Source organism: Acartia tonsa, chromosome 7 (genome assembly GCF_053477335.1).
Source record: "Acartia tonsa isolate MP-2025a chromosome 7, ASM5347733v1, whole genome shotgun sequence".
Classification (NCBI taxonomy): domain Eukaryota; kingdom Metazoa; phylum Arthropoda; class Copepoda; order Calanoida; family Acartiidae; genus Acartia; species Acartia tonsa.
In genome coordinates, this window is record NC_137266.1 from 28868505 (window position 1) to 28896158 (window position 27654).

General features: G+C 31.8%; 1 protein-coding gene and 1 long non-coding RNA gene across 4 annotated transcripts in view; one reads left to right on the forward strand and one right to left on the reverse strand.

Moving 5' to 3' along the window:
• Positions 1–27454, forward strand: part of LOC145325203 (sorting nexin-14-like) — a 55376-nt gene extending 27922 nt beyond the window's left edge. For all 3 annotated transcript variants that reach the window (XM_080168092.1, XM_080168093.1, XM_080168094.1), the window contains 12 exons: positions 7852–7921; positions 8383–8454; positions 10445–10584; positions 11855–11932; positions 12543–12608; positions 17429–17496; positions 21585–21651; positions 21928–22055; positions 22331–22409; positions 24105–24194; positions 24980–25060; positions 25517–27454. In XM_080168092.1, the coding sequence (XP_080024218.1) occupies positions 7852–7921; positions 8383–8454; positions 10445–10584; positions 11855–11932; positions 12543–12608; positions 17429–17496; positions 21585–21651; positions 21928–22055; positions 22331–22409; positions 24105–24194; positions 24980–25055 (934 nt within the window). In that variant the 3' untranslated portion in view covers positions 25056–25060; positions 25517–27454. The remainder of the gene's footprint in view (positions 1–7851; positions 7922–8382; positions 8455–10444; positions 10585–11854; positions 11933–12542; positions 12609–17428; positions 17497–21584; positions 21652–21927; positions 22056–22330; positions 22410–24104; positions 24195–24979; positions 25061–25516) is intronic.
• On the reverse strand, positions 14861–16607 carry LOC145325205 (uncharacterized). The gene is made up of 3 exons (XR_013881416.1): positions 16379–16607; positions 15898–16076; positions 14861–15076 (listed from the first exon to the last, which is right to left on the reverse strand). It is a non-coding gene; the product is annotated as an uncharacterized LOC145325205 (long non-coding RNA).
• Positions 27455–27654: the final 200 nt, after the last annotated feature.

Consider the following 27654-nt stretch of genomic DNA (forward strand, 5'->3'; position numbering starts at 1 on the left):
GAAGGATTAATAAAAAGTAGTAATTGGTATGTAGAAAATGCGCTGACTGAAAAAAAATAATAAAGAAAATGTCACGTGTACGAAGTGTTATTGCAAACGATGGGTCTTTCGTCTCACTCATATTCGTAGTAATTGGCCAGCAATAAATTTTAAAAGGGAAGAAAGCATTTTTTTTTTTTTAAATAAAGGGATAGTATAATAGAGGCAAGTCTATAATTAAATTTTCCTTTGGAGGGAGAACAAGTATTGCCCCTTCACTCCCCGAAAACTATAAAATATTAAAGCAAAACTATTTTTTTTAAACTGTTCTTTTTTACCAATATTCTTTATTCTTGAAGAGTAACCTAAATGACAGTTTTATTGACGTACTTTCGAGTACCTGCAGCTATTTATTGTAATAGTTATTTTTCTTTCATAAAAATATTGAATATCTATTACGTTTCTGTAATTGGGCTGTAATTTGTATTAGCATTCGTAGACTTAAAAACTTTGGATACTATTATAAATCTCGATTGTTTGGTTCATAGCAGCAGTACCAAACTTTTCAACCAATAATACAAGTCTACAGAGGATTTTTTGTACATCAACTTATCGTCCATTGTCTTACCCCTCCCGGAAGGTCTTTGGCCATTACTAATTTTAACTACACATAAACAATACATGATTTTTCATAATGCCCACCTACCCGTTCATGAACGTAAGTAAACTCAATCGCTGACGCAAATCTCATCACGTACGTAGAACATGTTAACTTGTTTTTAATGCAGCTTAAAATATGTAGATAATATACAGGGAGGGAGGGGACATTTGACTGTTAATTAAACTATTCCTCAAAGTTTTATGATAACGTTTTCTTATTCCTTGGCTTAACAACTTTAGGGACGTTTATTGAATTTTGACTGGTTAATTCATTGTTGAGTGTCCAAACGTTTCATCCACTAATTGTAATCTACTAAAGAGGCAATTTAATGTGTCATCACTGGGGATGTACAGTACAATGTTACATGAATTTATCGGCCATTGTCTTATCCCTATCCCTTTAGATCATTGGATAATATATGTATGCTCTGGCGTCACAGTAAAGAGGGAATATTTATAAAAATATTTAAATTTCCATTATAAGCGACAAAAGTAAAAACCATTACTATGTTTACTGCATTTAGAATTATAACGTCATAATACTATTATTTTGGATTATTCTAACAATTCAAAGTACGAATATGAATAAAAGTATGTCTCTGAACATTTTTTACGCCTAAAAAGAAGAGGAAAATATATTCTTGGGTTTTAAGGTGCGTTGCTACAAAAGACCTAATCACCAAAGACCTAAATTACAAAAGACCTAATACTACAAAAGGCCTAAAAACATAATATACTGATGCTCTGCTCATAGATGTAGGGAAAATGTGATTTAAAAATATATCCTTTGTAAAATGAATTTTCTTTTTTTTTAAATTTGTAAGATGATTTTATTAAGCCAAATTTCTGTTCATTTATCAATAACAAACTGACCACGAATATATTGTTCAGTTTTGTTTTCTACCCTAGTAGCAATTTTGCGCATGACTTGTCCTAAAACATGTTCATTAATTTTCACAACTGTTCCTTTGTATCAAATCACCAGAGTTTTTAAATGTCCCTTTCATTTAGACATACGTTTATCAGTGAATATAACTAAGGGTATTGCCATTGTCTTACTGTGTATTTTTTGCTAATATGAACGTTTAGCGGGTGTGATAATCTGCGGAATTTAATGCACACCATCGTACTATATCTTGTTTGTTTACACTACATTTTGAACTGCTAAAACAATATACAAATATGAAGCTCAGGTCGACTTAGGTCATGTTATTAGGGTCAGTTTACGACGTAGGCCATGCTATTAGGGTCAGTTTAGAAGACAAGCAAGATGTACATAATTGAAATGGAGCATTAGATTAAAACGTTTGGACATATTAAGATTTTATCAGATTTTTAAAATCAATTATAGACATTGATGTTATGTTGTATAGTTCAATAATTAAAAAAGCTACATTTTTAAAATGTTCAAATCTGTAAGTAAACAATGAAATTACTGTCAATTTTCAAATAGATCTGTGTATGACTTTTGGTCGTAGTTGCTTTATTCAAAAGCCTTTTTGGGTTAAAAAACGGCTTACACCAACAAAGAAATTAATGTAAAGAAAAATCACGAAACCCATACGTAATTTCATCTGTCGTTGGGGGGTCAATACACATTAGAACTGATCTCTACATCTGCCTCCAAATATTATTTTAGATTTATTTCCTTTGTTGGTTATGCCTTATTCCTTTAAAAAAGTTTTAAGAAGATTTATAGAAAAATATGTAAACTACATAGAAAAAAATCCACGTAGCTTAAAAATAAATCCCAATTATTCGTACTTTTAAAAAAAGGAAAGCTTTGCATTTACATAAATATATTCAAAGTTATTGAATGTACTTTACTTTTGAATGAAAGCAGATATACTTGTCTTTTTTTTAGAAGCATAGTTGCAATATAAAATCTTGTCCGTCTTACATTATTAAGTAGATTAATTTTAATTTCTTCCAATGTAGGGGGTGGGTTGTTTGTTTGTCAGCTCATTAAGCTATCTTGAACTGCCAGTATTAAAAAAATTTGAATGGGGGGGGGGGATAATAGAACATCTTATCAATTTAATTAATGTTTGATTTGACATGTACAATAAATTTTACAGCATTATTCAAAACAAATAAAACCGTACGTTCAATGAATTTTTATTTTACAAAAAAAACTTTTCTTACATTTTCCTCAATATTTACGGTCAATAATCTAATAAAACTGTATTTCTTTACCTTATCAATAAACAAAAAATGTTAAGCCATCAAAATAAAAGTTGACGTGCTACTATCGGACGACCTCACAAGAATGTTTGTGTCAGAAGTGGCGTCATTCCAAGAGACTAATTGAAATGCTGTCAGGCCATTGATAAAGATGCTTTACAGTATGGCTACGAAACCGACTAATATCCGCTGGATTAGAACCGGTTCTTAGCCCTTCTAAAAAAATCATGTATAGCATCATTTTACAGACAATTTCCCACGAATATTAATAATAATAATCATAAAATTAATACCATTTTAGTTGGCCCGGTTATAATTTTTCATTTTGATATCCGCGGAAAGCTGTCTATAATACAATGCCATGAATAACTATTCCGTGGTTACAAAGCCTTTTTCTTTTTTATTCATTTTTACTTGTCACTCTTTCGTTTTTTTGTTGAGGTTTTTAAATATGTAGAGTACATAAAATAACTAGGTACCTACCTTTCTTTCCCATCAATTTCCAGGGATTTTAAGACATATGACAATGTGGCAATGGCCGAAAATTTTTATATTCACAATCACCCCCAATGACGATGAACAAATTTACCCCCTTTGACATCTTTGTAGATTAAGATTCAGGGGCGTCCAAGCTTTTTTATTTGGGGGGGGGGGAATGCGCAAATTTTTTTAACCAATTCGTTTTGGGGGGCGGGGCACTACTTTACCCCCCCCCCCTTGAACTTCCTTGTTAAGATTATTGATTAAAAAGTCTGGATTAGTTTTGAACCAACCACTTAAAATTTATTAAAGTGTCCATAGTTTTTTTTGAGCCAACAAATGAGATTACCTGGTAAAATAACTTTGGGTGCAAGTTTTATTTACAGTCCAATGTCCCCCTCCTACCTGGCAATTCCCATGGACATGCAGTGAATGTGTGATTCTATTTTTGTAGTCTTGGAAGCGCAGCCTCTAAACAGTTTGCTTTTATCATGCTTGTCATAGAGAGAGAGGACAATGGACTGTTTATTTAACTAGTCCCCAAAGTTTTATAATAACGTTTTTTTATTAGTTTGTTTGGGGACTTTAATGAATTTTGATTTGTTGATTAATTGAGGCACCCCCAACCATTTAGGAGGGGGCATTTACCCCCCCCCCCCCAAACAAATTTGGGGGGGTAAATACCCCCCCCCAAAATAAAAAATCTGTAATAAAAAAAAATTCAGGTGGGGGGTGGGGTAATTACCCCCCCCCCCCCCAAGCAAATTTTACCCCCGGGGTAAAAAATTTTGGGGGGGGGGAATTTGCGGCGCGCTTCGCGCACCGTTTAACCCCAACCAAAATCGAATTACCCCCCCTTAAAAATTTTTTACCACCCCCCCCCAAAAAAAGCTTGGACGTCTATGGGGATGTACATCAATATATCGACCATTGTCTTATTTCTTAGATACCTGCATACTAGATTGTGTTTAAAGTTTTAGTGTTAAGTCAGTTAAGATCTCAGAAACGCTTTCATTGTCATATGATATCTTTAACTATAACCTTTACTAAAAATAAATTTATGTGTCTAGCCTCTAGGAAAATGCTAGGATTTTACCCAAAAATATTCTTTCTTATTAGTATTGCTGCGCTACTTATTGTCATGCACAAATCATCCTTGTTTCCCATAAAATTGTTCTTTGACACAAATTACATTGAAATACACACACACACTCTGCTGACGTCATAAGGAAAGTTACAGACGTCACTTGGTCCCCCCCCCCCCAAAATGATACCCTATTACTTTATTCATGCACAATACTGTGCCCCATTCCTCTCTTTTCTCCATTTATTCAATTTCAATGAAATCACGGAAAAAGTAATAATTTGTCAAAATAAATTGTATACCAAGTGTCAGTCTTAATATTATTATTATGATTTCTTTTAAATGAGCATTATCATGTTACTAGAAGCGCAGCAACTTGATAAGTTATGTACATCTGTCTGTCAAATTAACAATTCCATTACTAAGCAACTTTTGGATAATTTCCTGGGCATTTTTAAATTAAAACATTAAAATAACTATTTCTTTATTCATGGTAAACTTTTTCTACCCATTTCCCCCTATAATATTATCGAACCAATTGAATAGAAATCATTTATTTTAGTTATGCATTTTTGAAAATTATGATAGCAATATCCATGTGTAGCGAAGCACAAAAATAAAAGACTGGCAAAGTCAGTTATAGAGTATATGCCCAATTATCATAATTTGAAAGAAAAGTACTCGAGAAGAGGGGGTTTAACCGAGAGATCGTCACAAAAATAGTCTTTTATGTTTAACTAGCGGCTTCGCCCCTAGCCTCTAGGGGCTTTGCCCAAAGAGGTTTAATCAAATAAATTTGTTTTTTGGGGGGTTGGGAGGTAGTCGACCCCACTGTTTTAATTTTAGTTTTAAAAAGAAAAAAATTTTTAGGGGGGGATTTTTCATTTTTTAGGGGAGTTGGGGGTGTCCCACCCCCCAAGAAAATAGTTAAAAACCTTCCAAGGACCTATGAGAAGCTACCTTGTAAAGGAGAACCCGATCGGTTCAGCGGTTAGCGAGATCATTCGCTACAAACAAACAGACAGACAGACATCGTTCTACTTTGTATTATTACTAGCGGCTTCGCCCCTAGCCTCTAGGGGCTTTGCCCCAAGAGGTTTGATCAAACCAATTTTTCGTATTTTAGATTTAAAAGAAAAAAGAAAAAAAAATTGGGGGGGGGGGGATTTTTTTTTTTTTGGGGGGGGGGGTTAGTCGAACCCACTATTTTAATTTTAGTTTTGAAAAGAAAAAAAAAATTTTTGGGGGGGGGTATTTTTCATTTTTTGGGGGTTAGGGGTGTCCCACCCCCCGAGAAAATAGTTATAAACCTTCCCGGGATCTATGAGAAGCTACCCTGTAAAGGAGAACCCGATCGGTTCAGCGGTTAGCGAGATCCTTCGCTACAAACAAACAGACAAACACACAAACAGACAGACATCGTTTTACTTTGTATTATAGATTTTTAATATCAGCCGATAATTACCGTTTCCCCATTTGGTAGTGTTATGGTAGCTTTGCTGCTAAAAATGTCGAAATCAAAAGAAAAATATGATTTGATGACATCAAAGCCCTTAAATGCATTTTAAGTACATACAAAAAATTAAGAAAAGAGAATAATTCAGATAATTGCTTCAAAAAAAGAACATAATAGGTACAAAAGAACAATTCTTTAAAAATATGTTTTTACATATTATGCACCTCAACATGTAAATACATAATATGTATCAAAAAATTGTGTATTAGTCTAAGCATTTGATGATCATTGCTGTAAGATGCTAACTTTATGCTCTCATTCGTTCTTACATCTCTTTTATGAAACATGATCAAAGATGTATTTTTTTGAGTGTGAGTGGCCATTGGCTGCAAGTTACACTAGTACTCAAAGGTTTAAAACCATATTCTCTTACTCGTTTACTTAAAACTTTGGGCATTTTAATTTTGATTCTAAAATTGTAAGTTGTAAACTTTTCAACTACTAATTTTGAAGGGGTAATTTTGATTATCATCAATAGGGATGTAAATCAATTTAGCATTCATTGTTTTATCCCTTAAGGTATTTCGTTATGTTAGTTATTGCCCTACTTTGCAGAGAATGAGGGGACAATGGGCTGTTTATTACACTAGTCCCCAAAGTTTTAAATTAATGTTTTCTTATTCGTTTGGTCAACAACTTTAGGGACTTTAGTAAATTTTGATTTGTTGTTTCATTAAGTTTGGTGCTCAAACGTTTCAACCACTTATTTTAATCTACAGAAAGGGTAATCATTGGGGGAGTACATCAATTTATCGGCTATTGTCTTATCCCTTTACATCCCTGCCTGTTTTGAGTATTTATCCTTCTAGTTTTGCCCTGTTAATGGATCAGAATACCTTTAGTTTTTGGCAGGAATTACAAATAGATGGACATTAGGAGATCTAGGATTTTTATTCAATAAAACAAAGGATATCAACATACATAAAAGCTAAGCCTAATATTCAAACAATAAAAAAAGTAGGATTGAGTGCTGTTGTAGTTATGGATATTGAATATACGTGAATATTATGACAAAGGAAAATTGGCGCCAATTTAGGTTCCTAACATGGACACCACTTAATGGGTCAGTTTGTTCATTCAGTAAGAGGGGAGGAGATAGGTCAAATGTGGGAGGTGGGGGTAACGTCATTTTAACCAGCTACAAGTTTCACTTTATTAGATTAATTGACAATCTGGTATAAGATCCAAGTAATAATAAATCCATTGATGTAGTCGAATATATTCAGAAATACAAACAAAACCTATATGTAAAATTACAGGATGCTTGCTTAATATAGAAGAACTAATGTTTTCATTGTGACTGATCGTCCTAGAGATCCCCATTTCATAAATCAAGTACTGTATTGTTTTTAAGAATTAATTTTCCTATCCTCGAATTTTATTGGGACCAAAATAGAACAATGACAAATTATATCAAGAATCTTTATATTATATCTGTGTTTTCCCTCATCAGAGTTAAAAGGATGGAAAATATTTCGAAATATACTTTATAATTTGAGAAAGGGAATAGTAGCTTTCGCAATATTCCTTAAAATTGTGAGCAAGCTTCCAGTCAAATGCCCCTATTAAGTCTAACTGTTCTTAATGTTGACCAAACGCATAGTATAATTAAACGCATATATCTAAAAACAATTTGACCTAATAAGCGCATTTGACTGGAATCTTACTCTTAACTTGCAAAAGCTACTATTCCCTTTATAAAAATACTTCAAACTAACAGGAGTATTTACATTCAAGAGACAAAATGGGATCAAAAAGGATTTTAATTTGAAGTTTGGCATTTTAGTTTGTGAGTGTAAATTATCTCATAAATTTTATCCACGGCCAACAGTGTATTAAAACTAACCAGATTATTTTTTATTTCAGACAGTGCCACGAGTTTTATTCCCTATTTTTTTTTTTTTTCAGACATTTTCACGAGTTTTATTTCCTATTTTTTTTATTTCAGACAGTACCACGAGTTTTATTCCCTGCAGTCAGCCTTGGTGCAGTATCATGGTATCTTTGAAGATGCTAAGGTAGGACAATAAAACATTTTAGAAACAAACTAATATCCTGCAGATTAAAACCGTTTTTGTAATACTGAAAAATCAAGTATCGTATCGTATTATAGAAATTTTACACAAATGGTATATACCTAGTGGGATTTTTCTTTGTAATATCTGCGGAAAGCTGTTTATAATTCGATGCGATAAATGACTATTACTACCTGTGTGTTATTCAGTTCTTATTAAGAAATGACAAAGGTAATCACTCTTATATAATTTCTAATATGGAATTCGCGTTTTATATACTAATGTATTATATTATAGTAAATATTAAATTTCTAACTTGCTTTAAATATAATCTTACAATTAAATATGTCTTATTTAATGATTAATTTTTTTCAAGAAAATTCTATTTAATTAATTCTATAAAGTTTCAACTGAACTACTTAAAGACATACATTTTGTAATAATAAATTATTTTATTTTTTTAGTTGCCTTCCCGAGCAAAGATATTTGGAGGACGAGGCTTGGATGTTCTTCAATCCAAGCTGGAACCCTTCCAGGTATGAAAATGTTTTTCATTTGAAGTTTTTTAATACAATTAATATTTTACGCTTTAATAAAGCTTCTGATTTAAACCAAACGTTTTCTTCAATAATTCCTTTCCCATAGAAGTTGTGTACATAAAGCCAAATATTAGATTTTACTACGGTCTAATTCAGGGATAAAACCCTTCTTAACATTGAAATTCTTGTTAGAAACGTTTGGACAATGCTTGTATCATAAGTTTTTGAGCCAACAAATAAGACAACGTAATGATGAAATTTTGGATACTAATGCAATTAAAAGTCCATTGGCCTCTTGTTCCCTGGGTTTAATTAATTAAATGTAGAAATAAAAGCATCATATTTACCAAAAATTTCTTACAAATTAAAATAACAGTAAAGCTTCTTAGGTCCAGGGAAGGTTTTTAGCTATTTTTAGGGAGGGTATTTCCACACTCCTAGAAAAAAAAATGACCCTCCCCCCCAAAAAAAAAACAACTTTTGGAAACTATTGATAATGGTTGGATCAACTTTCTCCCCTCCTAAATTAAGTGCCACTAGAGGCTTCTAGGGGTGTAGCCGCAAGTAGAAATAAATTTAAGTATCTTTTCATTTTTGTATTGGTCTTTAATTTTTTTTGTAACTTCCAAGTTTGGTCAAGACTTTCCCCGACCACTTATAATCAATAACACGCGCCTGATCTAGCAACAGTAGAATATATTTGAACATTTAAACATAAACAATTTCTCTACCAATTATTTCATTCATGAATGAATGTTTTCGTTCTTGTTTTTGTCAATCTTCGTACGCCTTAATTTCTTTTGAAGAAAAAGTTCCTGCGTCATTTTCATAGTTTTTCAGAAACTCTTTCTATTCAATGAAATTTTTTCGTAGTAAACAGTGTTTTTTTTTATTGAAAATACATGTAACCTAGATTTAGTAGAATAGTAAAGACGTATGTGAAACAAGGATGGTAATATTTAGATCAATTTCCGACCTTAAGTAAGTCAAGGTCCATTTTCGCTTCCTTCACCCTTTTATTTAACAACCTTTGTTTTTAGGTTTTTTTTTTACTTAAAAATTTCAAACGGCTGTAATTTTTTTATTTTTGAAGCTAGAATAAAATTTTTTTTGCAGAAAATGTTAATCTTTATGTAAATTTTATATTTCAAATATCAAAATATAAATTTCAGCGGCCGCAGCTGTACTTTATGAAATTTTAAAACGTTATGTAGACATGTAAGAAAAGCTTAAGTTTAAAATTTGAAGTCTCTAAGTCAAAAATTAAGGCCACATGAGCCATTTAAAGATTTCTGGAGACCTGGAGGATCAGGACCTGCAGGATCATACCTGGAACCTGAAATTGACTTGAACACCTGTATTTAATATGAGGATGTACTACTAGAGGATATTTTTGCTCTTTACTTGGATGACCCTGCCAGGTTTGCTGGCATCCTGTGCCCGCCAGGATGGAGATATTCAAAAAATTCCAACTCTCGGTTATGTGTCATACCCAAACTTAAAAAGTCACGCAGTTTGGGCTCTTTATCTTTCACACACAGAAAATGAGATAGAAAAAAACCGGATGGGGGGGCGTTCAACGCCCCCCCCCCCCCCCGACCGTTAAGGGTTAAGTGAAAAAAAAGAGGACTATTATTTGGGCCAAATTTATTTATAGCAATGTACCTAAAATAATATATAAATTGGTATAGCTTAGCTCAAGCTAAATATCCCTTTACTGTCAATAATGTTTCCATGGAAAGACAAATATAAAACCCCCCCTAAAAAGCACTAACTAATGGTTAAGCAAAACAGTTTTGGTGAAATTTTGATTTGAATAAAAAAACTTAACTATATATTAGGTATAGATTGAATGATTGATTAGCCAAGGTTTCTTAGAGTTTTAACAAAAGTCGTCATGAAGTAGGTTGAAGAGCTTGTGTTTATTATAGATGAAAGATGTGATTACATATAAAACGTAATGTATTATTCTAATTTGATGTTTCAGGATTATATCAGAAAGTTGCTACAAAAGGATTCTTTGAAAAAATCTGACCTGCTATTCACCTTCCTGACATCACAGTCGGAATTCACAGAGGCTGCCTCGAGGCTGGGCCTCACAAGGATGATCAAAAGTGTCCCTAAAAAGTAAGTATTTTCGCTTTTTGATTCTAAATATCTGTCTGAAATTTTATGGTTATATCATTTTCGAACTTGATATGTAAGATAGATGGCAGATATTTGATGAGAATATTCCCCTGACAAATGAGTATCTAGATATTTTATATTAGACAGTTAATGCTATTGTGTTTCGTCCGTCGGTCAATAAGCGAAGCAATTTTTATAAATAGGAAGAAGTAGTTTGTGCTTGTATTGTGTAAAATCCGTGAGTTAGCTTCAGTCGAAAGCGATTATTAAGTCTAACTTTTCTTAATATTGACAAAAAGCATATTTAATAACAATTAGACTTAATAATCGCTTACGACTGAAGCTAACTAATCAGGGAGTAAGGGAGGGGACAATGGATCGAACATTCAATTTTTAGGAATCTCAGACTTTGGGTACTGGCTTAAAGGGAATGTGCAAGAATTTAGCAGTTTCTGACTGACTTTGGGTACTAGCGTACAGAATGCCGCTAACTCGTTTGTTAGTTTTTAATATTGCAGACAAGTATTAATAAACTTTATTTGTTATGATGTGGCTGGTTTTGGCAATTTTTTTCTCTCCAGAAAATATCATTTCATAGATAAAAACGTTATTGTGATATTTGTTTTATAAACAATTCAAGAATCCAATTAAATTTTGGGTTGAATGGGTTCCAGGGAGATTTTTCTAGTCATTAATTACATAATGGTTACGTCAGTCTGATGTGCATGCTGGTAATATAATTTTGAAATGAATGCTTTTTTCTTGGAACTTTCTTCTTATTTTATTGTTTTCTGTATTGTATTAACACTCCCTTTAAAATTTCCTCCATATTTTCTGGATTAATCTGGATTTCAAGGTCTTTCAGAAAATACAGAAAATAATTGAATTAATTGCCCCTTGTCCCCTCCCTTACTCCCTGTAACTAACGGATTTTACGCATTACAAGCACAAACTACTTCTCCCTTTTCTTATTTTTTTCATTTATCAAATGCTTTCCGGAAGTCAAACATGCGCATTAATTTACCTCTTAAGTCTCCACTAATTGACCTGATTTAGGTTTAATGTATATCGAGTATATAAACCTTTGAAATATATTATCCCTTTATTCTTACCTGGCCGCTGCGCCTTAGCCTCTTAGGTCATCTTTATTTTATAAATGAAAATGAAACCGTCTCGAGGCTTAGGTATGTAAAACTTTTTTTTTTAAATGGAATTTTTAGCGAAATCATAGTGAATTGAGAAAAAAGGTAATTTTGATGTATTTTTCTAGATTAACAAAAGAGCGAGGACAGTTCTTACAGCCATTTATTAAATCATTTACTGAAGCATCTATTCATACAGATAGAAGGTAAAACTATATGTAAACTTTTGATAAATCAACCAATTTTCTTCTTTAAAGGTTTTTGAAATGTTAGCAAACCAATCTTTTAATGCTGTTATCTTTGTCTGAAAGTCCTAACTAAACATATCAAGTTGTTAAAATGCGCCTGTGAAAAAATTAAAAGGCGACTTAGTAATGGAAAAAATTCATTATGTCAATAGTTATTCATCGCATCGTAGCATAGGTTTTTTTTACCAAGGATGATAAAATAAAACATAACAGGAATTTTATAGGATTTCGTAGAAAATTCCTTATAAAAATACTGTACGATACATGATTTTACAATATGGCTCAGAATTGGTAGAAATCCAAGGAAACATTTATTCTCGTATTCATTCGAATCCGTGGGATAGGAACCGGTTCTCATCCATACGACCATGTCTAGCATCGTATCATATCCAGCTTTCTACGAATATAAAAATGTACAATCATAAGATAAAACCAGTTTTTTTAGCCCTTGCCCTCGGGGTTAAAAAAAACTGGTCTTAATCTTATAATTGTACATTCTATATCCGCGGAAAGCTGTTAATAATACGATGCGAGAAATAAATTACTATTAATAATCGTTTATTTTTAGTAATATTGGAAGTGATTGTCCCGACTCTGTGATCAACAAACAAGACTTGTATAATACCATCTATAAAGGAAGAACATAACATTTGTTTTATGAATAATAAAAACAAGGATGACAACATTAATAGGGGCGTAGCTTAATAAACCAAACAAGGTGATTCACGCACATTGACAAATATAGCGCTTTTGATAATGAGAAAACTAATAATTAGGAGTCGGAACAAAAATTTGACGATAATCTCCAGCAGCTTTGCCTAAAATTCAGGATGTCATAGGCTATTTATGTAATTTTATTTTAAGATGTGGATATAGAGATTCTACAAATATATATTATGCTTAACCATCATTATACCTCTTTTTAACCGAATTAACATACATACAAATGTATGCAATCAATAGAGAGATACTAAAATGCCAGGAAGGGAGGTGACATTGGGATCATTATTACATTAGTTTTCAATTAATATTTTCTTATTCGTTGCCATAAAAACTTTGGGGACTTTTTTTTAATTTTGATTGGATGGTTCATTAAGTTGGGTGTTCAAATGTTTCAACTACTAATTTTAATGTACAAAAAGTGTAATTTTGTGTATCATTATTGAGGATGTACATCAATTGTCTTATCCCTTTAGATCCTTACTAAAAAGCCCACTTTGTGATTGACGAACTGACAAACGCTAACTGTAGATTATATTTGCTTTTATTAAATACCTTACTATATGGCTATTGAATATTTTGTAATTGAAATTATCAAATCTTTTCTCTCTTTTGTATGGGAGTAAATTAAATACTCCATTGAAATTCCTTCACACTATGTCATTCTAATTCTTTTTCATTGTGAATTATGTCTTGGATGTTTTTAAGGTTATTTTACTCCTATGAATTTATCATTAAAAGCGAAGCTCGTTATGGTCAGTCCGTATGTAACGGATAGCTCTTAAAGGGAGTGTGAACGTAAAAATTTCTCATCTGATTATCAAATCTTAACATTTACTAAGCATATTTCACTACACTGATCAACCAAAAATGTCCTATTCACAAAACTATCCAGAAATAATGCCTTGATTTTATGGTATTTTGAGAGGGAAAAAGGAAAAAACAGGGAAAATCTGAACGTTTTTGTTTCTTATAATGTTTGTAGGGATATTTAACTTGTCATATATAGTTGAAACAATTTACTTACTGTTAAGGATTTATTTTATGCTATAAAATTGCCAATTCGTTTTTTTATAACATAGTAATTAGGTAATAAAGACATATTTTAAATTCGTATTATTGACAAAAAAAATACCTCACTGTCTACAAAGGGTTGAATCTCATAGGTTATATAAAATAATAATATCCTTTTTTATTGTGTTGAACAATAAATAACCCACTTTGGAGAATTAGTTTACACTTTTATCAGACTGTTTATAAAGAAATATTGCGTCTTTATTATTTACAAATTTGTAATTAAAGGTGGGCGAGAGATGGGCCATTTTAAGTTAATTGGATACTAATTAAAAACCTGTTTCTGGCTTTGTTATTGTATTTGGTTTTCAATAAAAAAATGTTGCTTATTTTATCAATTTCTAAGTAACTATACATTGGATTAAAGCAAGGATTATGTTAAAAGTCAGCTTAACTGTTAGGAAAAATCTAGAACTATGTGAAAAAGTTTAATTTTAGCTATAATGGGAGAAAAAAGCAATTTAATGCACATTTTATATAATACGGAAAATTTCTTCCTTTCCCCGTACCTTATAAAAATCGTCGGAAAAAGCCGTTTTTTAAGCAAACAAAAGCGTGTTTTGCTCTATCTGTGAGATATTATGAATGAGATAATGTTAAGATTTGATATTAAGATGAGAAAAATTTACGTTCACAGTCCCTTTAACCTTCATAAAATGTAATCATCCAATTGATTTATGGAATATGGATTCCTAGAATAATTAGGTATAATGTTGTAGGCAATTCTTAAAATATAAGATTAAGTGGGGGACTGCCATTTACACATCCAGCAAATTTACAGTGGATGTGTTTATGCCAGTGCATTGGATGTATTTATGACAAACTGAATTTTTACTGTATAAATGACAGTAAAATCGATTCTCATGCCATAAATACATCCAACACTGGCAAAAACACATCCCATATTTTTATACATATGTCAATAATACATCCGACACTGGCATTTACACATCCATACTTTTTCATTCATATGTCATAAATACATCCAACACTGGCATTTATACATCCATAGCAATTTAACACAAAATGATAAGAAAACACACTTGTATATTATTTGAGTTATGATATATTTGTCAGGTTAAAATAAAAGCATTTTAAAGATTTAAATTAAAATATATTTGTCAGATTAAAATAAAAAAAAAACATTATTTGATGGATTGTTGTGACGATCTTGACCTTGTCACAATTCTATATATTGGTCTACCAAAATCATCAACCAACAAGTCAGACATATCCCCACTTCCATATTGATTGTGGGGTCTTGGAGGTCCTGTCCCTTGAATCCCTGTACTTCTATTGTTAAATCTCCTTGATAAATAAAAAAAAGATTAGTTTTTATTGTTTATTGAATTCGATTATAAACCCTAAACCTTATTTTATACCAATTAAATATTCTCTTTTTTAAGAAGCGTCGATACATTTATGATGAAAATACTCGATTATTTACTAAGTATATTTGCGATAACTTTTATTTAATGAAATCTTCCAATTTTTAACATGTACAAAACGGCCTGCTTAATTGCTTCAAGATCCATGTCAGATCTATATAGGAAATAAATGTCTATAAACGAGCTCAAGTTTTCCAAGGAATATATGATTAAAACTCATAGTGATCCAATAATCCATAATAAACTCTCATTGCCCAGAACGATAAGACCCATTATTTTACTTTATTAAAAATAAATTCATTTTTTTTATTTCATGTTGCTATTTACCTTATATTGATGTACTTAATTTCTAATCATAAAAAAGAAAATTTAAATTTATAATATAATAAATTTAAGAAAACTCTGTTTTAAAAGAATTCGATTGTAGCGACACTTTGTGTGGTCAAATATTAAACTAAAATTGTAATCATCATCATTAACCCTTTGGTGATGGTAATGTAAAGGAAAAAATATAATTTAAAAAATCTTTTTAAAATCATTTAAATTATTAAATATTTACTTTCTTTTAGATAGTAATGCCGGGTGAGGAAAATAGATTTATTGAAAAATAGATATGCATATAGAAAACTAGCCAATAGGGAGATAATTATATCGAGCCAACTCTAGTATATTCTATATCTAAATATTTTATTCTTATTTTATACAAAGTAGCTTCGCTACATATAAAATGAAAATACTCACCAGATGTTCTGATAGAATTCAGTGTGGTTGCGACACAGGCTTCGTAAACTTGGGTGATGAAGGAGAGCGGATCGGATACTATAGCTTCCCGGATGGCAAATTTGGTCTCGGTGACTTTTGATTCAGCAGGGCTAGGTAGATGTAATCTCCCATCACTCATTATATGCACAGTTGGAATACTAAAAAAACAAAACGCAATTTACAATTTGCAAAGGAATAATATATATTTTACAAATAAATAACAAGATCTAATGTAATTGTTTATGACCCCCAACTGTTTTGATATATACATATATAATATATATATTAATTAAAATACAAAACGTAATTTACAATTATTTTAATCCCAATATTATATATTTTAAATCGATAACAAGATCTAATGTAATTGTTTATAACCCCCAACTGTTTTGATATATACATTTTACATATTTATATATATACAAATATATATAAACCTAAAAATGTAGTAAACTTTTACCTAATAATTTGAGGTTCTTCATCAGTCTCTTGAGCGGCTTCTTTTGACGTATAACGGCAGCTTATCGTGGCCTTACAAAGTGCCTCACAGCAACTAAAGGTTCCCAGTTGTTTTTGTTGTCACAAAAAAATAGCCTCTGGCTCTGCCATAATAAAACAATGAACTAACAATAAATATCTAAATTATAATATTATATAGCAATAATTTGACCACCTGCGGAAATGTATTGATGTTTTGTAGGGAGCATCTTGAGAAAAAGGGAAGTAAATAGGGGGAGAGTAACTAAAATAGGGTAAAAAGTTTAAGACCAATACATACTGTACAAAATATAATTAATTGTAAATAAATATTCATATGAATTAATCTAGATGTGTATTTGCCAGTGTTGGATGTATTTATGACATATCATCGAAAAAGTATGGATGTGTAAATGCCAGTGTTGGATGTATTTATGACATATAATTGAAAAAGTATAGATGTGTAAATGCCAGTGTTGGATGTATTTATGGCATGAGAAAAAGTAAGAAAACATTTTGCCAAAAATACATCAACTGTAAATTTGCTGGATGTGTAAGTGCTATAGCCCCGATTAAGTACCTCCTGTATTTAATCCAAATATTTATACTGAATTTTTGTTCAAACTTCTAGAATATGTTGAATATTAAATGCTTTGTTACTCTATATTTAGTAATGTTCGTTTGTCTGACGTTCTAATGTGTTAAGCTTCACTTTTATGGATGTTGTCATCCTTGTTTATAATTGTTTGGATCCAAGAAAACAAAATTGGTTAAAGAAACGCGGTTCTTTATCTGCATTGATGTAAAAGAATGAAAACTTAAAACTTTTTTTCAGGATGTAGGTATTAAGATTTGTATTACCTAAAGAATAATGTTTAGACCAAATAAATCAAAATCTATGAAAGTTCCTAATTTTACCATAATTTTATCAAAATCTTTACTTATATTTGTTATTTTACTTTGTTCAGGGCAGAGTACTTTATAGCCATCCCTTAGGCCTGGAAATTAAGGAAAACGTTATGTTATTTTTTGCAGACAATTTTGCACAGTTTTTCCCATTCAGAAATTCCTCCCTGGGTCCCAGTAATGTTTATACACCAGGTTCAGTACTTTTGTTTTATGGTAGTGCAGCTACTCTGCAACTCATTCTTGTTTGGTGGTCTGTTGTTCTTTGTAAAGCTGTAATAATGGATATAGAATACGTGGATATTGTGACAAGGGAATATTTATCGTCAATTTAGGTTGATAATATAGTCCTCAGATATTGGTCAATATGTTTTTTTCATGGTCTGTGGGGGGGGGGGAGATGGGGTAAACATTTTATAAGAATACTTGAGAATCTCCCACAATATATCACTTTTCTATATCCATATTGCTGTAAAATATTATCAATTTTTAATAATAAATACCTAGTATTTAATGATATCGTTGGGTATAGTCCCTTTCGTGGCAACGCCTCTTAAGGGGCGATTCATCTTATTTTTAAAAATGCTTTTAATAGGTTATTTTAGGTTAGGTTAGGTTATATTGGGTTAGATGATTGCCCTGCAGGGTTAGGCAATTGGCCCCGCAGGTTTAGAGCTAGGGGTTAGAAATTGGAGAAAATCAATTGTGAAAATACAAAGAATCGCCCCTTAAGGGACTAGACCCATATCGTTTTGTGATATTAATAAAAAAAGGCGGTAAATGAGTTAAAAAGATCATTCATTACACCTAGTGACAATTTTTGCAATATTTATTGCAATAATAGATTATTGTATTGGTCATAAAAGTATTATTTTACACAGGAATTATGGAAACGTTATTATGCTTTGGTATATTTTTTAAAGTTTCTAGCGATTTTATGTAAGCTTTCTCACATTTCTTCGAACATTTGAAGGGAGGGAGATGACATTTTACTGTAAATTATACTGGTAACTTTTTATTGGTTCTTAAATTTTGGGACTTTCAGTAATCCTTGAATGGTTGGTTCAAAGTATTGAATGTCCAAATTTTCAACCAAGGAGCAAGGGGGGGGGGAAGTTCTGACACTTTTGCGTAAACAGTGATTATAGGCTTTGTCTTTGGAGATAATGGATAGGTTATTTGGCAAAAAAGTTTCCTTTTGGGATGTAGTTTTCCTATTTTTAAAAAATTTTTGGATTCGGCCTCCAGGTTCCGGTACTCCAGGCCTCCAGGTGGATTCTGGACAGGTAAAAATTGAAAATTCAAGATAGAACAAAACTTATTTAACAAAAGTTGGTACTTTATGGATGGTGTGAACTAATTTGAAGAAATTTTTGGATTCGGCCTCCAGGTTCAGGTACTGCAGGCCTCCAGGTTGATCCTGGACAGGTAAAAACTGATTTTTTTTACTTTAATAGTTAGAACAAAACTTATTTAACAAAAGTTGCTACTTTATGGATGGTATGATCTAATTTAAAGAAATTTTTGAAATCGGGCTCCAGGTTCTGGTACTGCAGGCTTCCAGGTGGATCCTGGACAGGTAAAAATTGAAAATTTTTACTTTAATAGTTAGAACAAAACTTATTTAACAAAAGTTGCTACTTTATGGATGGTTTGAACTAATTTGAAGAAAATTTTGAAATCGGGCTCCAGGTTCAGGTACTGCAGGCCTCCAGGTGGATCCTGGACAGGTAAAAACTGAATTTTTTACTTTAAAAGTTAGAACAAAACTTATTTGACAAAAGTGGCTTCTTTATAGATAGTATTAACTAATTTGAAGAAAAATTTTGAAATCGGGCTCCAGGTTTAGGTACTGCAGGCCTTCAGGTGGATCCTGGACAGGTATAAACTGAAATTTTTAATTTAAAAGTTAGAACAAAACTTATTTAACAAAAGTGGCTTCTTTATAAATGGTATTAACTAATCTGAAAAAAATTTTGAAATCGGGCTCCAGGTTCAGGTAAAAATTTCAATTTTTACTTTAAAAGTTAGAACAAAACTTATTTAACAAAAGTGGCTTCTTTATAGATAGTAGGAAGTAATTTGAAGAAAATTTTGAAATTGGGCGCCAGGTTCAGGTACTGCAGGCCTCCAGGTGGATCCTGGACAGGTAAAAATTAAAAATTTTTACTTTAAAAGTTAAACAAAACTTATTTGACAAAAGTGGCTTCTTTAAAGATGGTAGGAAGTAATTTGAAGAAAATTTTGAAATTTTAAAATTTTCTTCAAATTAGTTAATACCATCCATAAAGTATCAACTTTTGTAAAATAAGTTTTGATCTAACTTTTAAAGTGAAAAAATTCAATTTTCACATGTCCAGGATCTACCTGGAGGCCTGCAGTACCTGAACCTGGAGCCCAATTTCAAATTTTCTTTAAAGTATTTAATACCATCCATAAAGTATCAACTTTTGTTCAATAAGTTTTGTTCTAACTTTAATAGAAAAAAAATTTAGTTTTTACCTGTCCAGGATCCACCTGGAGGCCTGCATTACCTGAACCTGGAGCCCAATTTCAAAATTTTCTTCAAATTACTTCCTACCATCCATAAAGAAGCCAATGTTGTTAAATAAGTTTTGTTCTAAAGAATTTCAATTTTTACCTGTCCAGGATCTACCTGGAGGCCTGCAGTACCTGAACCTGAAGCCCGATTTCAAAATTTTCTTCAATATAGTTCATACCATCTATAAAGAAGCCACTTTTTTAAAATAAGTTTTTTTCTAACTTTTAAAGTAAAAAATTACTGTTTATATGTCCAAGATCCACCTGGAGGCCTGCAGTACCTGAACCTGGAGCTCGATTTCAAAATTTTCTTCAGATTAGTTAAAACCATCTATAAAGAAGCCACTTTTGTAAAAATAAGTTTTGCTTTAACTTTTAAAGTAAAAATTTTTAACTTTTACCTGTCCAGGATCAACCTGGAGGCCTGCAGCACCTGAACCTGGAGCCCGATATCAAAATTTTCTTCAGATTAGTTAATACCATCTATAAAGAAGCCATTTTTGTAAAAATAAGTTTTGTTTTACTTTTAAAGTAAAAATTATCAATTTTTACCCGTCCAGGATCCACCTGGAGGCCTGCATTACCTGAACCTGGAGCCCGATTTCAAAATTTTCTTCAAATTAGTTCATACCATCCATAAAGAAGCCACTTTTGTTAAATAAGTTTTGTTCTAACTTTTAAATTAAAAATTTTCAATTTTTACCTGTCCAGGATCCACTTGGAGGCCTGCAGCACCTGAACCTGGAGCCCGATTTCAAAATTTTCTTCAAATTAGTTCATACCATCCATAAAGAAGCCACTTTTGTTAAATAAGTTTTGTTCGGACTTTTAAAGTAAAAATTTTCAATTTTTACATGTCCAGGATCAACCTTGAGGCCTGCAGCACCTGAACCTGGAGCCCGATTTCAAAATTTTCTTCAGATTAGTTAATACCATCTATAAAGAAGCCACTTTTGTTAAATAAGTTTTGTTCTAACTTTAAAATTAAAAATTTTCAATTTTTACCTGTCCAGGATCCACCTGGAGGCCTGCAGTACCAGAACCTGGAGCCCTATTTCAAAAATTTCTTCAAATTAGTTCATACCATCCATAAAGTACCAACTTTTGTTAAATAAGTTTTGTTCTATCTTGAATTTTCAATTTTTACCTGTCCAGAATCCACCTGGAGGCCTGGAGTACCGGAACCTGGAGGCCGAATCCAAAATTTTCTTCAGATTAGTTAATACCATTTATAAAGAAGCCACTTTTGTTAAATAAGTTTTGTTCTAACTTTAAAATTAAAAATTTTCAATTTTTACCTGTCCAGGATCCACCTGGAGGCCTGCAGTACCAGAACCTGGAGCCCGATTTCAAAAATTTCTTCAAATTAGTTCATACCATCTATAAAGTACAAACTTTTGTTAAATAAGTTTTGTTCTATCTTGAATTTTTAATTTTTACCTTTCCAGAATCCACCTGGAGGCCTGGAGTACCGGAACCTGGAGGCCGAATCCAATTTTTTTTTAAAAATAGGAAAACTACATCCCAAAAGGAAACTTTTTTGCCAAATAACCTATCCATTATCTCCAAAGACAAAGCCTATAATCACTGTTTACGCAAAAGTGTCAGAACTTCCCCCCCCCCTTACTCACTCATTGGGTATCTACATAAATTTATCGTTTATTGTCTTATCTCTTATCTTTGTCAATTTATATGATCATGTACTTTTAACGTTTTTTTTTATTGATTTTATATTATTTTAGATGGTATTTATGATATTGTGCTGTACGTTTGTGTACGACTTCTTAAAGTTAGTCCTGCTATTACCAGGTGATAACATTTTTCATTTTGACAATTTTAAATTAGAATTTTAAGTGGTAGAAATGAACAATGACATTGGGGTTTGTGAATATAGGCAGATATACAAAAAAAATTATGTTAGCTAAAAATACAACTGGAGACCAAAAAAATTATGCCTACTGCTGCTATATCAGGCGCGTTTTATTTATAGAAAGATTAGGGGAAATGGCAGGGCCCTTAGATAGGCTCATCAAATTATCATCGACAGTAAGGTCATCTATAACTACATTTTTTTTATTATTTTAGGATGTTACACTGCATAAAATGGTTGGTGGAAGGATCTTTTAATCACATAGTCCAATATTTTATCTCCAAGAAACTGAACTCACTTCTTAACAATGGCAGAGTTGCTTTTATTATTGATGTTGTAGAAGGTAGGTTTTTGAATTCTTATATCCTCCTTATAATAAAGTAACAGGATGTGTGTAGCAAGTAATCTTCCAAAAGTCAAAATTGCATACATATATAATAGGGTTGGGCCGGATACCGGATATCCGGCATTAGAAATCAGCCGCCTTGCCCCCCTCCCTTGCTTTCAATTATTTAAAAAGTAAAAAGAAGGTGGGGGAATCGATTCTCAACTACCTTTTTTTTGTGGGAAAGCACCGAATATTTATCCCTGTAAATAATTTTTTTCTTTTATTTTCAGAGGCCATATTTAGCCATGGCGAGGAGCTGAGTCAAGCAGAAACCGAGTTTCTTGCTGAGAGAACTCTACAACTTTTTAGGTACCTCTTGTCAGGGCGGGAGGGGACATTGGGCTTTTATTACATTAGTCCCCAATGTTTTACAATAACTTTTTCTTATCCATTGACTTAACAACCTTAAGGACTTTAATAGAATTTTGATTGGTTGGTTTATTTAGTTGAATATCCAAACGTTTCAACCACTAATTGTAGTCTACATAATGGGTAATTTTGTGTATAATTATTAGGGATGTACATCAATTTATCGGCCATTGTCTTATCCCTTAAGATTCCTGACCTCTAGTGCAACTACGCTACTTGTTAATTATGTCTGTCTGTACGTCCTAATATCATGAAACTTAGTTTCTAGATAAAAATACAAAATTTTAGTTTTATGTTTCGCAGTTTATGAAGTTTAAAGACGAATCTCCACTTCTAATTTTGTCACACAAAAGAGAGAGAGACATCCTGTTATTTTTGCATAATTATGTGTTCGCCACGCTACCGATTACCTTTGAATAAGACCATTCTTGTGAATAGTTTTAGTTTGTGTCATCAGGACTTACAAACTTACACGTTCCAAAGTTTAGATACTCACATCTCTGTAACATTACATTATTGGGCTAGTATATATATATTACATGGGTAATTAATGATATGAAATGACCAAAGAAATGGTCCAAAAGTTTGTGGCTGCCCTCTCTTTGGTTAAACTTTACAGTATTAACAAGGTTTACATTGATCATAGCAACAAATTTGTGGCTTTTTTTAGAAATGAGGATTTGTTGTTGGCGTTGCTAATTTTTCTTATTGTACACTTTTTTAGTTTTTAGCAATAAAGAAAATAATTCAAAACGTAAAAGAAACTGAATTCTTTACAATTATTTTGCTGTTAGATAATAAGCTTTTGGACGTATTTTACGAGATACATAACATCTATAACATCGAAATAGGACGATTTCCTTCTTACCGTCAGCAGGGATCTAAAATAATAAGATAATGGCCGATGAATTGATGTACATTCCAAATGATGATACAAAAATTACCCGTTCAGTAGATTACCATTAGTAGTGGAAACGTTTAGACGCTTAACTTCACTTAAAAGTCTTTAAAGTTGTTAAGCTAACGAATAAGAAAACGTTATAAAACTTCAATATGTCTTTAATATCCTGCTTAAACATATACCTACAGATGATATTGACTTTAAGCTATTTTTCTAGAGGGTTGAATAGAAGTTGTTTCCCCCTATTGCCTAGGGGATAGAAAAATGAAAGGATACAAAACAAGTTATTAAATAAAAGTTAAAGAATAGCTTCAATACTTCAACGATTAATTATACAAGTTTGTATGTACTGGGCAATTAATCTTAGGATGCTTTGTACACAATAGTACATCAGCTAGATTCAAATATGTGCATTTACTATAGCATACATATCCAGGTAGGGAGAGGACATTGGGCTGTTTATTACTCTAGTCTCCAATGTTTTATAATAACTTATTCGCTAGAGAGAAAAAATTGGGATCTTTGAATGGTTTCAATGGTTTGTTTATTAAGTTATAATGTGACTAAATATTTGCCAAACGTTTCAACCTCTAATTGTAATCTCCAGAAGGGTAATTTTGTGTATCATCATTTGGGATGTACATCAATTTATCGGCCATTGTCTTTTCCCTTTAAATCCCTGCAAAACTACTAAATATTGGAAATCTATATAAAATTATAATTTCTTTTTTCAGGGGATATTTACCGCGAATACTAGAAACCCTGGCTCCAGAAGGATATCACGAAGGAACTCAGAAAATACATAGTTTACTTCAAGAACCTAGGTTAGTCACATTTATGTATGGGTGTAGTAAAGAAGTGAGGAGACATTTGACTTTAAATTACACTGTTTCCTTTAGTTTTTATCCGCGTTTTCTTTTTCGCTGGCTTTAAAACTTTGAGTACTAAACTAGTAGTGTCTAAACTTTTGGATATTAATCTACAGAAGAGGTTATTTTGTGTGTGTGTGTGTAGCCATAGTTTTCTTAGTGTTTGGACCTAAGTAATCATAGAGTAGGACGAGACACTTTTGTATGCTAGCACCAGGGCCAGCTTAAGGTCCACGCTCAAGTACAAGTACTTGACCCGCTGTCTCTTTATTACCTCACCCTTGCCGAGTATGGCAGGTGTCCCAAATTAAGTCGCCGTAATGAATGACGCTCTCCACGGAGGAGCTTGGGTAAGGTACAATTATCACCTGTATTACACAACCAAGGGGAAGTTGCGTGAATGAATTGCGACTGAGAAATTCGAGTTCCCACATAGGGACTTGAACTCGAACTCTCACCACCGTAACTCAGTGCGTTACCACTGAGCTAAGACGCCCCTTAGGTTATTTTGTTATTATCATTGGGTTGTAAAAGCTAAAATCTCAAAACATTGACAAATATTTTTTTTAAGTCTTAAGTTGCTGATTAAAATTGGTGCTATTCAATTTTGTTACATGGAAAATTAAATTCATTATGAATTTGCATACATTTTCATTAAAAATTCATATCTTATGTAAGCTTATGTTAAATATAAAGGCTTAAGTTTTCATAAACTAATCTTATTTTTTATTATATTCTAGATTAAATAAACAGTTAGTGTATACAGTGCTAGAATCTGTGCTTCCTAGAATATTTCCAGAATTAAAAGGATCTTGACACAGGCATTGCAAACATTATTATTAAATAAGTTTCCAGTATGGCTTCGAAACCGATTCATTTCCGGGGTATTAGAAGCGGTTCTCAGCCATACTAAAAAATCATGTACACCATTTTATAACAGATACTTTTACACAATTATAAAAATAAGAAATCATAAAATCAATACCAGTTTTGTTAGTCCGGGCTCTTGGCCCCTCGGGTCTAACAAAACTGGTTTCAATATTAAAATTTTTCATTTTAATATCCGCGGAAAGCTGTCTAAAGTCCCCAAAGTTGTGAAGCCAACGAATAAGAAAACGTTATTATAAAACTTTGGGGACTTGTGTAATAAACAGCCAATTGTCCCCCCTTTCTCTCTGGATTGCTGCGCTTTCAGAGATATCAGTTACAGACTAGCGGGCACAGACATAACCTTATAAATTTTTTTATATTTGAAATAATAATGTTTTCTGAACCAGAGAGTTTTGGGGATTCAAAGGCCCAAAGATGTGGGTTCCCCGTGGCGTATATAATCAGTTAAAACAAGAACGTGGTTGACCGGAGTAGCTAGATTATTATAATTTATAAACAGAATAGAGATATAGTGTACTTATTAGTAAAGCTACATTATGGCAGCTTAAACAAAACTCTTCCTTTTAAAGTATATTTTAAGAAAAGACACTTAATTAAGAAAGTATTAAAGGGGTATTAAGAGATATTTTTATAAAGACATAATTGATGGGTTTATTTTTTTTCTTGTTTGCCTAATTTGGGCTTGGATTTACCCAAATGTCTTATCTGTTCTGTAAGATCTCCCTTACCCCTGGATCGGTTGGATTCCCCTTCACAGGGCAAGGTCTAGGGCGGATTCCATTCTTTTGAAATGGTTGGAAAAAAATTTTTGGGGGGGGAGGTTGGTAAGCTTCTAGTATATTTATATGTTTTTTTTCTATTGGTTTAGTCATTCTTTGCATTTATTTATTTTTTAATGTTTTGTACTGTTTATGTCATTAGAAATGTAGAAGAAATTAATTTATATTTTCTCATTAATGATTTCAGTAATATTTCTTTAATTTATTTTTCTCTAGTGTTTTCATTAAAAAACAAAAAACAGAGCTATTTAAGTTATTTGTCATGTTTACAGAAATCATGCGAGTTTGGGAGGGAATATATGCTCACTTATCGCAAGCATGGAGATTTTATAATTAGAATATTTTTTGGTAATAGAACTATGCCTTTTGTCAACTTTTATAATGGAGGGAAAGTACATTGAACTTAATTTATATTGGTATTCAAAGTTTTATGGATATGTTCTCTCATTGGTTGGCTTTTTTGTGTGTCTAATTAGCAGTGTCTAAACTTTTAACCAACAACTTTAATTTACAGAAAGCGTATTTTTTTTATTTTTTTTGCCCTCTGCTTGCGACAAGTTAGCAAACACTAAACCCCCTTTACTTTACTATTAATAAAGAATTAGTTTTGTTAAATGAAAAACATGAAATGTCTTGAATTAAAGTAAAAACATGGGGAATTTGAACTGTTTTTAATTTAAATTATTATTTTTTAGATAATAAACATATCAATAATAGCTTTACCAATAATTAATAGTTTTGTGGATTTTCTATTCTTATTTAATTTGAAGATATAAAAGACTCTAAAAATCAACTTTCTCTAAATATTCATATTTTTTTCTAATTAAACAAGGATCCATAGCTATAAGTTAAGAAAGATAAGAACAAATATATTCAAAAGTAGCGCAGCAAAAACAAGCTAACAACAAATATTGATGAAAATTTGGCTGTAAAGTATTATACTGTGTAAATTATCAAAAATTAAGTTTTATGCAGATATGCATTTTTTTATCACTAGAAAGGATTTTTGGTTAGAGATAGCTCATCAAAATTTAAATTATAACGTTTTAATCATCTTATTTCACACAAATATGCACTGATACCCCCCCCCCCCCTATTTCTAAATAATTGGGGGAAAAGGGGAGAGGAGTAATTTTATCTCTTATGCCTAACCCCTGCGGGACTTACCAGTACGCAATGTAACCTAACCTAACCTGAAATAAATTAATAATCGAACAAACGATAACTACCCTACCCCTTTTTGTTTAATTTGTTAAGATAAAAGGATATTTTTACGTACATATTAAATTGTAGAGTAGCTGCGCTGTAAAATGGCCTTTAATTACGTAGCGATGCTACAATAAACTTATGTTTCTTTAGTCATTAAAATAAAATCAAACAATAATTTTGATTTCATACTTCTGTGATATTATATAATAAAATTGTAATATGCTATATATTTATATATTATCATCATATACACTAAATGTTATAAAAAAGAATTGTAAAAATTTGAAATTTATTGTAAATTATTGTATTAAAATAATAAAAACTTTGATATTGTGATTTTTTTTATATTTTTAATTTTATCCTATTAATCCCAATAAAAAAGTAACAGGATGTATGTCTGTCTACTGAAGGATCTCGCTAACCGCTGAACTGATATGATAGATGGGGGAGGATACCACCACTTTCCCAAGAGAAATCGCTCATAGAATAAATGACCCAACAACCCCCCCCCCAAAAAAAAAAAATCTTGACAATTG